Source organism: Aspergillus eucalypticola (genome assembly GCF_003184535.1).
Source record: "Aspergillus eucalypticola CBS 122712 chromosome Unknown BO83scaffold_12, whole genome shotgun sequence".
In the NCBI taxonomy this organism is placed as follows: domain Eukaryota; kingdom Fungi; phylum Ascomycota; class Eurotiomycetes; order Eurotiales; family Aspergillaceae; genus Aspergillus; species Aspergillus eucalypticola.
Window position 1 is genome coordinate 875,345 of NW_020290286.1, and position 12,509 is coordinate 887,853.

The window sequence follows — 12,509 nt, forward strand, 5'->3', positions numbered from 1 at the left end:
TAGAGCTGGCGGTGGTAATTGGTAACTATCTTTGGACTTTGGAGAAGGGGTCTGGGGCCCTCCCGCGGTGTGGGTCCGCCATCAGTTAGACTCAGGGGTAAAGTTCATGCTCCGCGCACAATGCTGCAGTTTTACATTATCGGGTAATAACCACAGCGTCTCCAGTCACTCTCAAGTGTGAAGGTACAGCCCTACAGTTATAGTGCGACAGTACAGTCGGAATAACACGGTGCGAATTGTTATTGCCTTCCAAGTTTGAGAGACCCTCTTTCACTCCCTAATCGCGTGACATGCTAAAGCCAATTTAGATTCCATATAAAATACAGGTTTTTTTTATAAACGTCGTAATGATACCTGGGAATGTATTTCTCTTCATGAATACAAGCATACTCACCTTTTCCGCCCAGTATCGTGCCACAGCCATAGTCGGATCAACTCAGTTTTTTCTACCATTTGCCGAATGGGAAGAAGGTGGCGAATACGATGAGAAGTCTCCGAGAGTATGTCTATGGCACAATCGAGCGGAAGCTTATAATTAACCGCAGGGCGGTAGGTAGAGTGACGGAGAATGATTCAGTTGTAGCTGATACATGAGGATGTCCATATCTTTTTTGTCAAGGCAGAAAGGCATTGGTGGAGCCACGACTGAACACCTCCAATCTCATCCAAAATAAAAATGATCAGATGATCAAAGAACGGCAAGCGCCAATACAGCGGCAGCACCGCCGGCAGCAGCCCAGCGCGCGTCTCCAGTAATCATAGGCATAGCAGCGTTACCAGATTCAGTCTGGCTGGTCGCAGCAGCACTCCTGCTATCCGAGGAGGCGCTGGTGCTGGTACCAGCGCTGGTACCACCGGTAGTCGAAGCGGAGGTAGTCAAAGTAGCGCCGCTAGTCGACGCAGCGGTGAAAGCCGATACGGAGGCCCCAGTAGTGGCGGCGGCTTTCTCTGTTGCAGTTCCGGTGATAGTGACAGGCAGCAAAGAGCCGCCACCGGGAATTTCAGTGAGGGCGACGGCGGAGGTGAAGGTGGTGGTTATGCCTTCCTCGTCAAGGCTTGCGGCGCAGGTCACGCTTATGGAATCGTAGTTGCAGTTCTCAGCAATGGTTCTGTTTCAGGAAACGATCAGCTATGACTTGTGGGGTAGAAGTGGGATCCTTATAGGGCTGGATATACTCACATACGACCCGTACTGTATGCCAGGCTGACGGTGGAAGAGCCTTGGGCTACGGTCATGCCATTAGGGGGAAGACCGCATTCGGTAGAGTCAACGTCAGCAGCACACTTGATAAGATATTCGGTCATGGAACCGGTCTGGGATGATAATAGTTAGGTTGTTGAGGTAGATTGATAGAGGGATGGTTGTGCTTACAGTGCCAATGATCTTGCCCTCAAGTTGTTGCTCATCGAAGCCAATTAGGAAAAGAGAGACTGTCTGGGTAGCGATGGCAATAGTGGCACCGGCCAAAAGGGCAAAAGAGTGGATACGCATTTTCTATTGGAAATGCCGGGGTATATAGTTAAACGAGCGACAGGAATGGAAATTTTGGAAAGATGATAAGAGGAACAGATAGAGTGGCCAGCGCCTTCATATACGACAAGAAGTCCTTTCATCTCGGTAGGTTTGGGGCCAGGGTCCCAGTCTAGAGCCAGTTTGAATAACAATGCATCGCGGTCAGACGGAAGCATCCGATTGACTCTTGCTTCGTATTCTGAAGGACTAAGCGATATCCTCTAGCCTGATTTAAGTGCTAGCGGGGGACTAGTGTCGCCGAAAGTTATACCACTATACCTAATCAGGCCACTTGAACCCCTTAGTGGCTGTCAAAATAGCTCGATTGCCAAAAGTCGGATTGACCGAATTTCAGGTTTTCGACCAATTTTGCAAAGGTTTCTTTGTGGGGTTCTGGATCTCGTGATGGCCATATTTGCCTGATCCTTGCCAGTTACTACGTAGAAGGTAATATCTACAATCAGCTGATGTTAAAGATAAAAGATAAGAAATTTAAGAAAAAGTGGGGTCTATCCTGTTTTCCTTGTAGAAGCTGTAGATTAGGATTTCGGATAGCTATCTGCTCAATATTCGAACCAGATACTAGTAGCTGTGCTGCATTGAAGATCCAAAGTAAAAAAAGGAAAGAGTTTATTAGGTAAATATCTTCAACTCTGTATCCATTTAGTCCTTATGCCGGAGGACCTTCGTAAACGAGTGAACGATGCCTTGGGATCGCAGATAACAGAAGTCAGACCAGTTCAGCTGCGATATATTTATCAGACAAGGCTGAGTGGAGGGACGTGCTTATGTTGTTACACTACCTCATCCGGGTGGGCAGGTGCCCGAGTCACCCGTGACCGGAGCCCCCCGCCATCTGCATGGGCTTTACGTCTTCTGTAAGACTCGGTGCAATTCCGGCGGACATTACAAGACAGAGCGGTACATGCCAAGAATCTGAATTTATAGGCTAGCCATATTCAGACAAATATATGTGTGTTAGGTCTGGGAGAAAGTCGGGAAAAGTCCGGTGTGGGCAAGGGGGTTGTGCAAGATAGTGTAGAAGTTTGTTGGCTTTGCTTTTTCCGGTTAGATAGCTGCCCAATTGCCATTCCAGAAATATCAATCTGCATCGAAAATAAATTAATTGGTCGCTCTTTTGGAAAGATGATTACTTCATCGAAATGCAGCAGAAAGAATTAAGATATAAAGGCTCATGTACTTCTGCCTCTCTTAAACAGTGTTAAGGCCTCCGTTAAAGCATACAGAAGGATGACAGGCCCGCAAAACTCAATTTGAGATATTGGAGCGGGTAATATCCGTAAGTGGATTTCTAAGGTTCTTCTTTATATAAATTTGTGAGATTCTTAAAGCTACCTGGCAGTAAAACTAAGCCTGACGTGTAATGAACAGGGCCCAGAGCTTGGCTAAAATGAATACGTTACGCTACGATATCTTGAACACAGGCTATTCCGGATCTGTTGCAGAAATGGTTTAGCGTAATTGGCATAGTCCAAACTCATCTTTAAACCGAACGACCAGTTGGTCTTAACAGCTGCTTTGGATTGCTCAATAAAAATATTGTTGGAACGTAATCTCAGTAGATTACCAATAGTAGGGGTCACGTGACCCGTAAACTCTGTAACCTCAACCGCTCCGAGCGCGCCTAGATGGTAAGAATGAAGCGTTTCTTACGGCTTTAATATTGACCTAAAACGTCGTTTCAACAAATATTAACAGCTATAGGTGTGAAAGTGGTTATAGAAAGCACTGGAATCTATCTGAGTGGCACAATTGAAAGGATTGGAATCTCTACAACGCTCGACAATACTAACAAGCTTACCGGGATCAATCGGGGTAATCGTAAGATGCTTAGAGAGCTAACCCAGGCCCATAACCTAGCAGAAGCCAACTACGTGGCTCAGATTGTCAAGCCGAGATGTGTGGTGTGGAGAAGACCACGTCTCAGGAGGATGAAGAAGTGGTCACGCAGCCAAACCGACAAGGGTATCCTTGCTTATAAGAAAGCCAAGTTTCCTACTATTTCTTTTCTCCCATTGCTCGCCTTATTTAACGAGAGAAACTCCCATTTATGGCAAAAGCGAAAGGAAAGCATCTTATCTACGGACTGAGACATGGCAGAAATAGCAGAAGTTACCGATTCGCTTACTCTTGATCGACCTTGCACATACTGTCGAGTGCTGAAACTGGATGATATACAGCACGGAGGACGCATCGAAGTGGCAGCAGATGGAAAGGCTTACGTCGACTTTGGAACAGAGGTAATGACCGTGGAGAACAAAATAGCAGAGGTAGGGCCAACCGCGGTAGCTGCAGCAAGGGCGCTGTCCTACGTGAATCCAGAGTGGTTTGCTCGCTTTGTTGATCCAGAAGTAGTTTTGAGAACAACGCTGAAGCTGGATTTCAAGCGAACCGATGTGCTTCCATCTTTGTCGGGCATCACTATGACGGCATCAGGAGGGTGTTCTTTCTGTCATGTCCTTCGGCAAGATTTACTCACAATCTGGGGGGACATCGCCTTAAAGGAAGGGACGCAGCCAGCGGAAGCAGAATTGATTATTACGGAGGTTTAATATAAATTCGGACAATTTGGCATTGACCCCCACCGTCCTGCGAATGACCCGAAGGTCTGGCTCGATACCCTGTATGTGTTTTTCACCATCAATCAGCAGCAGGGGGTAACAGAATACTCCTCGCATTACAATCTCTACACTGACGCGGATGGTATGTGCGCAATGACTTCTTCAGAAATTTGAGACAATCCTGATACGAGAGATGCTAGATCCATGTGCTTCATGGTTCAGCCTGGGCCGTCAGCCTGTAGGGAACAATCCGATGTCTCCAGCGTCCCTGGGTCGCCTGCAACAATTGATCGCACTTTCAGTGCAGGAAACACCCCTAGAGACAGATGACAGCGGTGAATTTCTACCCACACGCCTGCTGGATCTGTCGTCAAGAGGTTGCTCAGCCTTGAGACTGGTTCTTCCGACGGTGAACCCAGAGTTCCTCTCACTGAAGCCTTCCCAGAGGAGGTACGCTACTTTGAGCTATAGCTGGGGTTCGATTGATCAGGCGAAACGCCAACTTAAGACGGTTTCCGACACCCATGTTGAGCACTTGTCGAGTATCAAGCTCGGAAAGATCCCACAAACAATTGCAGATGCCATTCAGTTGTGTCGTGCCCTAGGGATCCGATTTCTTTGGGTAGATGCTCTATGCATCATTCAGGATGACAAAGAGGATTGGGCTAAGGAGGCACTCAGCATGTCACAGGTCTACTCTCACAGCTTTATCACTTTATGCATCCTTCGAGGAGACTCCTGCTCCAGCGGCTTCTTGAAACCAAAACATAATCCACTGACGGTGAAAATTCCATTTCAGTCGCGACTGTGTAGTACTATCTCCGGTCATCTACACCTGCGAATGCTTTGCTCGCCTTGCTCGACGCTGATCAAATCAGGTGACCGTTCTGGAAGACTGGTATGTAACCAGGAAGTACCTGGAAACCTTGATTTTTCTGAAGCGAACTGGTGCAAACGAGCGTGGACCTTCCAGGAGAATTTGGTCTCGCCCCGCAAATTGTTTTTTTTGGAGATTCGATGTTCCACATGATCAGTGGAACCCTTCGCAAAAGTGCCGACCATTCTGGCTTCGAGCACGAAACCTACTTCGAGAGGAAGGATTCGCTTCGTGAGACACTGTGTTCCTGGTATCAGTTGGCTCAGCTCTATTCTAAGAAGCTGCTCACATATGAGCAAGATCGGTTACCAGCCATCGCCGCGCTGGCCAGGATCATTAACGAAAGGTTCCCGGAACAGAGGTACTTGGCGGGCCTATGGGAGTCGGACTTACACCGGGGGCTTCTTTGGACAACAGTCTCGTTTAAGAAGTTTGATGATTACCACAAACTTCAATCAACGAATGGGTATACGGCACCCTCCTGGAGCTGGGCCTGCCGTCCAGTGGTACTCGACTGGGTGAAAGGCCCGACTAATCCAACCGTCTCGATATCATCGGAAGTCACACTCCAAAAGGCGGACGTCAAGTCCGAGAAGTTTAATCCTTATGGCCGCGTATCTCAGGTATGACTGTTCATTTCTGGCAAAGTAGTCAAACTGCCAGTTGGCAAGAACGGAAACCCCCGAGTCCAGAACAATGGCCCTCGAAAATTTCTCGGGATTACATTCAGTTATACGCTATGGTCGGAAACAGATGAATACATCGCCAATCTTCACTTGGATTGGGACTATAATTCCGGGGGTGCTGATGCAGACGGCAATGCCCAGGGCCCTTTGGCTGAAATGGCGATGCTGCTGATCGCCAGTACTAGTCTCGACCAACATTCCATATTCCCGAGCTATGATATTACTAGCCAAGAGGTAATGCTGGGTATCCTTGTTCGGCCGGTGGCCGGGACAGAGGGGGACTATGAACGGCTTGGCTTATGGTACACTGAGGATCGAGGGCTTGGCGGCACGAAATTCTGGAAGAATATCGCAGTACAGGATATAGCCCTCGTCTAGCTCTAGAAATTGGATTCATATAGACTTATAGTCCAGCCATAAAAGGGGATTCATACTTGGTCTAAGTCCATATCCTGCTCACCCGGCTCACTGGGCTCACTTAAATAATGGTCAAAAAGTTTCACTCACCCTAGTAGCCAGTTATTTTGAACATAACGATGTCTACTTGATCATATTGAACTTGCAAATGTTAAATGCGGATGGGTGCGCAGCTCACTAGGAATTATTCTAATAAAATAATATATGATCACCGCAGCCCCTTCCTCTACGCCATGTGAATCAGAGATACGAGCTATATTAATATTGAACCGTCGCTTGAGAGGCCCGGTGACGTGCGCTATCTGATTGTGGCATTTGAAGGCACAGGGAGGAATATATCGTTCGCGATGCTTTCTAGGTTTTTTTTAAAGACACAATCGTGGTAATATTCTGCGCGACTAAGCACTATTTTCCATCAACGTCAGTGTTTAATTCAAGTAGTTGGTCATTAGCAGAGCCTGCGAACCAAGGTTATCTTACACATCCCGTAACATCTACGACTATCATAACGCTGACGCATATGTGCTGTTGGTGAAGGTAGCTATGATTTATTATTAGGGTTTTATTATTATTTTTAGTATCCATTAGCAACAGTAACTTGTACCGAGCAGACAGATTTTAATAAATTCTCCTATGGTGAACTTGAGGAATTCTTGAGGTGCAAATATCTCCGCAGTAGCGAACCACAACTCTAGAATCAATGCAATGATCTTCTTTCCTCCTCTAACATGCTAATCTAATTCTTCAAACCTGGCACTCCATCTCTACATCTCGGCCTGTGTGAAAGGATACACGATTTCGTAATCAGGGAGCCAGCCAAATGTGCTTTTGAGGAGTCTGTAACCAAACAAAAGTGCAGCAAGGTGCCGAGTACCCTGTCTCTTTATGTGATCAAGCCCTTTCTTGCATCTATTGCATATACTTGTGGCCGATAAGAACAATTTTTAGTACCACTGCTGTAAGCCCAGGGTTGTAAATGCTACCAAGTTTCATGTTGATCATGATACCATGGATCCACGCTTGAGCCAAGCCGAAAAGAACAGAGGACAGTCCAAGCCAGACGACTGCGTGAAAGAAGATCACGGGGAGATAGAGCCCATAGGTGGCCACGACGTTGGTAAGCATAGCAGACTGCGCATTGAAGGGATAGCGAACGGGAGCACTGCTTTCCTGCACGGCTATATTCAAGATAGCTGGGAAGCCCCCAGGGATTTGGTATACTTCAAATTGATAGATAATGAGGGCGAGGAACTTGTCATACAGTGGTAGTTGAGAAAGTTCAACACTGTAGCGCGAAATGGATGAATTCCCGTTGTATTGACGAGGATAAAAGTTCAGTGTGATAGATGATTTCCCTTCCAAAAAATTAAGGTTTAATATTAACAGGGTGCACTTTCATAGCCTGCTCTGGCGGAGGTAAAAGAAAAATGGAAATTGTTAAGGGGACACTGCTGTGTTGCATATCTGCCAATCTGCTAGTCCAATCAAACTCAGACAGATTTGTAAACGTTCTAGAGCATGCGTAATAGGAAGCCCGGGGATAATCAGCCCTGCTCGTCCCTTTTTCTCGGTGTTCGGTACTTTCTCTAAGCGAGACTGAGTGGGACTCTCTCCTTCTATTCACTTATTTCATAGCGTGGTCAAAGCTGTCTTGCCTGTCTTCCCCACATGGGACCCATCTCACCAGTGCCAACTTCGCGGGGCAGCTGTCGTGGAGAAGGCTGATGCTATGCCCAAACCGGACATCCTCCACTAAGATCTCGGAGTTAATCGGGCTTATGATAACTATCACCGAAATCAGTATACCTAACTGTATTTTGCCATCAAATTTCCGTATGTGTTCAGTAAACGGGATATTATCTTTCCCAAAAAAAAAAAAAAAAAAAAAAAAAAAAAAAGGGGTATAATTTCTCACCGTCATATGCTGGAGGCAGAAGCCGAAATGCAGATAAGTCCTCATTATCTATAGCCTTGAATATTAGGTCATCCGTCTCGAATTTGCGTCAGTCAGATTCTATTGATTGTTTGAAACATGCAACATGTCGAACAGGCTGATTACTTGCAAGGTCTTTGAGGCACTGTCTTTGAATATCCCTCGTGTCTCTGACATATGTGACATCTCTTATCAACACCACATGTGATCTTGTTGTTGTTCCCTCTTCTATGGTTCTGCCTCAAATTGAGGGCCATGACTACTTGAGTCTTCCTACTTTTGCAATCTATATTCATCATCAGCGCTGCGGAAGGAGATCTTGTTTGATCTGGAAGCGCGGAAATATTGGTGGAATCTTCCTCCCAGTGTTGTTCATGCCATCGAGTTAAGAGGGGTTTAGGGCATGCGCATCGCTAGGGATATCGACTAGATTCTCTTAAAAGGAGATGTTCACCCTATGACCATTGATGCTGTTGTCTGGAGTCATAACCAGTCAAACATATTGGAATTGCGCTCACTTCAATGCTGGCTGAGGTATGCCCAGCGGTTCCAATTGGAAACCTGAATAATTGGAAGGTAAAGAACTGAAACGTTTAGGTTCATTGGGCATCCCTGAATGAGATTCCTTTTGACAGGAAATCTGGTCGTCCTAAGCTAGTTAGGAAGGCTTAGAGATAAGAAGCATTGGGAAATCTAGATAGGCATCAAAGTCAAGTCTCAAGGCTGATTAGTATGAGCCACAAATAGCGTATTTTCAAATGTCAGCTTTGGATACTCGATGTAGTCTTTTTGATAGCATGCAGACCCAGTTTCGTGTGTTTAGGTCTTGGCACCCTTCGGCAGTCGTAAAGCTGAGGAGTCAGTAGTCGTAATAGGCCACTATAAGGTAACCGGTAAGCGGGCTGCGTACCTTACTCGAATACCTGTCGGCAGTGCAAGATACTAGTGCCTTGAATAGCAAAAGTATTTCATATAGCTAGAGACTCGACGAGGACATTACGATAGCTTATGTACACGAATATGGCAATTGCTGCAGCGCGGCGTGCTTGTACGCAAGGCTCAATGCTAAAAGCGTAGGATCTATAGATATCATACCCTAAGCTTCATGCATTTGGTTCTTGCAATGGATTTGCTCCGCGGCTTACATCAATGGAGAATGTGATACAGATATAATTGGATCAAACTGTTTTTCAAGCTCTGTAAGATTTTCCACTAACAAATTATGTACGTCGTCCGTTCTTTTCTAGGCCTTCGTACAAGGCAAATCTAGTATTTAGATCGGGAATCGATGCTCCCTTTCGCCAACAATAGTGACCACTCTATCTTCAGTGAATTCGTTGATACACGCGGTACCCCCAAACTTCCCGTACCCGCTCGCCTTTTGGCCTCCCAGCGGCAAGTGAGGTTCATCGTGAATCATTGGTCCATTGATGTGGCAAAAGCCACTCTTTATCCGTCTTGCGACCTTCAAGGCCATCAAAATGTCAGTGCTAAAGACAGATGAAACTAGACCATACTCTGTATCATTAGCCAGTTTGACAGCTTGGTCGATTGTATCGAACTCGAACAGGGTTACAACAGGACCAAATGATTCTTGATGATATAAATCCATTTCCTTTGTTATGCCTGAAAGAGCAACGGGCTGTACAATTGCTCCAGAAACCGAGACCCGTCCGGCGGATACGGTGGCACCATGTTGGACTGCATTCTGGAGAAGATTCTGAACGCGAGTAGCTGCGATGGCACTAATAAGGCTGCCAAGCGGAGCAGATGAATCCGAGTGTAGTTCCGCTCCAGTGACGGGATTCAGAACAGGAAATGTTTCACTTCTGAGAAGATCAAGGTTGTCGATGATCAACCCAAAATACTTTGATATGCAGTTCTGCGTCACGATTAGAACGTGGCCAAGCCGAGTGAACCTTCGCCAAGGAACACCAGAATACGGATGTTTCCGGCTACCTTCCCCACAAACCTTTGGAACTCATCCCCGCAAGATTTGTGACCTCATGAAGCGATTCCGCCGAGTGCCGGCTTGTCGACTACGACCAAGAATGTGAGGCACTGACAAACACCGAGGTCAAATAGCTCCAGTCATTCCCTCGCTTAATCCGCCCTGCCGAAGACGCGGGGCAGATACTTCCCCACATTATGAGAAGTCGTCCCCGCATGAAACTGCTTCCCCACCTTCTCCATGTATATGCGTTATATTCTTTGAAATCCCCGGACATTGACGGGAAGGAAAAATGATAAGAGACATCCATTGGCGCATGCTTCATGAACTAACCCAACCAACTGCAGGCTTTTTTCCCCCTCTAATTCACACGTCATCTTTCAACCCCCTTCCTCTCCCATTGAATGACTGTCCGATCCCCTTGGAAATGGCTATGAATCGTGAGACCACCCAAAGCATTCCGGTTGTTCGGCGGACCGGAAAGATTGCCCTGGAGGAAGCTGTGGGAAGTCCTCTGTTCGCCGCACATCAGAATTATCCACCTCGTCCGGTAATCAAAGATCTGGATGGACTGCCGTTTAGTACCGAATTCCTTGCAGATGTCGAGAGCAGATTAGATGATGTCGAGCTTCGGCTCAAGTCCATGGACCAAAGCGGCGTGCAGTACGCCATTCTTAGTCTGACATCACCTGGGATTGAAGGAGTCAGTGATACGGAAACAGCCATCTACTTTGCTCGCGAGACCAACAACGCAATCTATAATAAATACGTGCGACCTTATCCGGACCGCTTTGGTTTTTTTGCGTGCGTTGCAATGCATGATCCAGGGGAAGCTGCCAAAGAGCTTCAAAGAGCTGTGTCACAATTAGGCGCTAAAGGCGCTCTGATCAATGGTTTTACCAACTTGGACGACCGCGACGACAAACTACGGTATCTTGATGCGCCAGAGTGCGAACCGTTCTGGAAAATGCTTCATCAACTTCAAGTTCCACTTTATATCCATCCACGATTGCCTCCAATTCATCAGCAAGTTCTGTACAGCCAATATCCCAATCTTGTCTCCGCATCTTATGGCTTTGGTGTGGAGTGCGCAGGCCATGCTCTGAGAATCATGTGCTCTGGAATCCTTGACAAGTATCCTGTAACGATTATACTGGGTCACTGTGCCGAAGCACTTCCCTTCATTATTCATCGAGCGAATCAGCGAATGAAAATCGGCACTCCAGGTGGTAATGGTGCACATAAACATTCTTTGATGTACTACTTCCAGAATCATTTCTATGCCACATTGGCCGGTGTTCGTCGCTACAGCACAATGAAAAACACAATCGAAGAGCTTGGCGAATCACGAGTGATGTTCAGCGTGGATTATCCTTATGAGAGCAATGAGGATGCAGCAGATTGGTTCGATGGACTTGAACTCAATGAAAGCACCCGAATGGCTATTGCTGCTGGAAACGCCACACGGCTCTTTGGCTTGCCTGCCATGGCCGACTGATCTCTGGCACAGCAGTAGTAATAGCGAGGCTGTCCTTGCTCCTGCCCTGATTTCGTTCCATCTCAGTACGTCCTGGTTGAATGCCTGTACATGACCAGTACGATGTGAGAAATACTACATCAGTCCTCATCTGCAAGCGTCACTACATAAATCAATACATTCTATGGAAGTCACCCATTCTTGACTCCCTGGCTGCAACAAAATGGCTTGCCTGGCACATCAGACATAGTAACCACTTTAGCAGTATCTATTAGGCCCATTGAAATCACGTTTTACTAAAAGTGTACGATTTCGTTGAATAGCTGCTTTGTTGAGATAATTCGTCTTGCTCTATAATGACCAAATCAGATCGGTCACCCAGCCATATAGCACCCAGACCATTTGGGGGATGTCTTTTATTGTTTATTAGGTTCACTAGGTCACACCTGTAGGTCTCGTTTGGAAAACGAAAGACGTGCTGAGTAGAAGGAAATAGAACTTTCTCCGCACCGAACATTCGTCAGCATGCTCGATATCTTTCCAATCGGGATATTTGAGCCATGTACGCGCGATTTGAAGCCTCTATTTAGCTATCCCAGGCAAAAGAGTTTACTTTTCCATTGTCTTTCTTTCTTTCTTTCCTTTCCTTTTTTTTTTCACAGGAAATCGGTTGAGGACCCGCCTAATTGTTGAGACAAAGATCCCAGAATCGCTGCTTGCACATCGAACTCTAGCTAGGTTTAGGCCTCTGGTGAGCCAGTCGATAGACATAACACCTAGTAGAATGGACAAGCCTTTTATGTCTGTCTTCTCCAGAAAGAGACAGCAAGGTGTGGTTGTATTGAAAGCGTTCTTTTGTTGAATAGATTGTGTTGGGACTGACGCCTAATCGCTGAGCTAATTGAGTCGGCGATGTCTTGTTTTCTAGTGTTGATAAAATAACTGAGTGAGTCTCAGATAAAGGCTCTGCATTAGGCCTTTGATTTCCACCAACTTCAGTTCCAAAAGCACTCATTTTTATAATGGTAGATGGTTGAAATAATTGAGGTTTCTTGACGTGCCGCGGCAACGCG

General features: G+C 46.4%; 4 protein-coding genes across 4 annotated transcripts; 2 read left to right on the forward strand and 2 right to left on the reverse strand.

Annotated features, from left to right (window-relative positions):
* Positions 1 to 231: 231 nt before the first annotated feature.
* Positions 232 to 1,721, reverse strand: BO83DRAFT_361182 (uncharacterized protein). Its single transcript, XM_025529444.1, has 3 exons — positions 1,373 to 1,721; positions 1,181 to 1,314; positions 232 to 1,109 (listed from the first exon to the last, which is right to left on the reverse strand). Exons 1-3 carry the CDS (start codon positions 1,490 to 1,492, stop codon positions 689 to 691), a joined length of 675 nt encoding a protein of 224 aa, XP_025388349.1. The 5' UTR covers positions 1,493 to 1,721; the 3' UTR covers positions 232 to 688.
* Positions 1,722 to 3,627: 1,906 nt separating this feature from the next.
* On the forward strand, positions 3,628 to 6,036 carry BO83DRAFT_417308 (HET domain-containing protein; the record flags this gene model as incomplete). The annotated part of the gene is made up of 6 exons (XM_025534743.1): positions 3,628 to 4,080; positions 4,141 to 4,237; positions 4,296 to 4,876; positions 4,974 to 4,993; positions 5,037 to 5,595; positions 5,644 to 6,036. The coding sequence occupies 6 exons, from the start codon at positions 3,628 to 3,630 to the stop codon at positions 6,034 to 6,036; spliced, it is 2,103 nt and encodes a 700-aa protein (XP_025388350.1).
* Positions 6,037 to 9,281: 3,245 nt separating this feature from the next.
* BO83DRAFT_313169 (aldehyde dehydrogenase) lies at positions 9,282 to 9,737 on the reverse strand (the record flags this gene model as incomplete). The annotated part of the gene is made up of 1 exon (XM_025527549.1): positions 9,282 to 9,737. A coding segment is annotated over one exon (456 nt), but the record flags the coding sequence as incomplete, so codon positions are not given.
* Positions 9,738 to 10,386: 649 nt separating this feature from the next.
* BO83DRAFT_437525 (amidohydrolase family protein) lies at positions 10,387 to 11,457 on the forward strand (the record flags this gene model as incomplete). The annotated part of the gene is made up of 1 exon (XM_025536018.1): positions 10,387 to 11,457. The coding sequence occupies one exon, from the start codon at positions 10,387 to 10,389 to the stop codon at positions 11,455 to 11,457; it is 1,071 nt and encodes a 356-aa protein (XP_025388352.1).
* Between the last annotated feature and the right edge of the window lie 1,052 nt (positions 11,458 to 12,509).

Excerpts from the sequence above, each read along its gene's own strand:
- BO83DRAFT_361182 (XM_025529444.1), bottom strand. The coding sequence starts at position 1,492 with ATGCGTATCCACTCTTTTGCCCTTTTGGCCGGTGCCACTATTGCCATC. Across the intron at positions 1,315-1,372 it reads AGGGCAAGATCATTGGCACT|ACCGGTTCCATGACCGAATA; the intron begins GTAAGCACAACC and ends TTATCATCCCAG. Across the intron at positions 1,110-1,180 it reads GCATACAGTACGGGTCGTAT|AACCATTGCTGAGAACTGCA; the intron begins GTGAGTATATCC and ends TTCCTGAAACAG.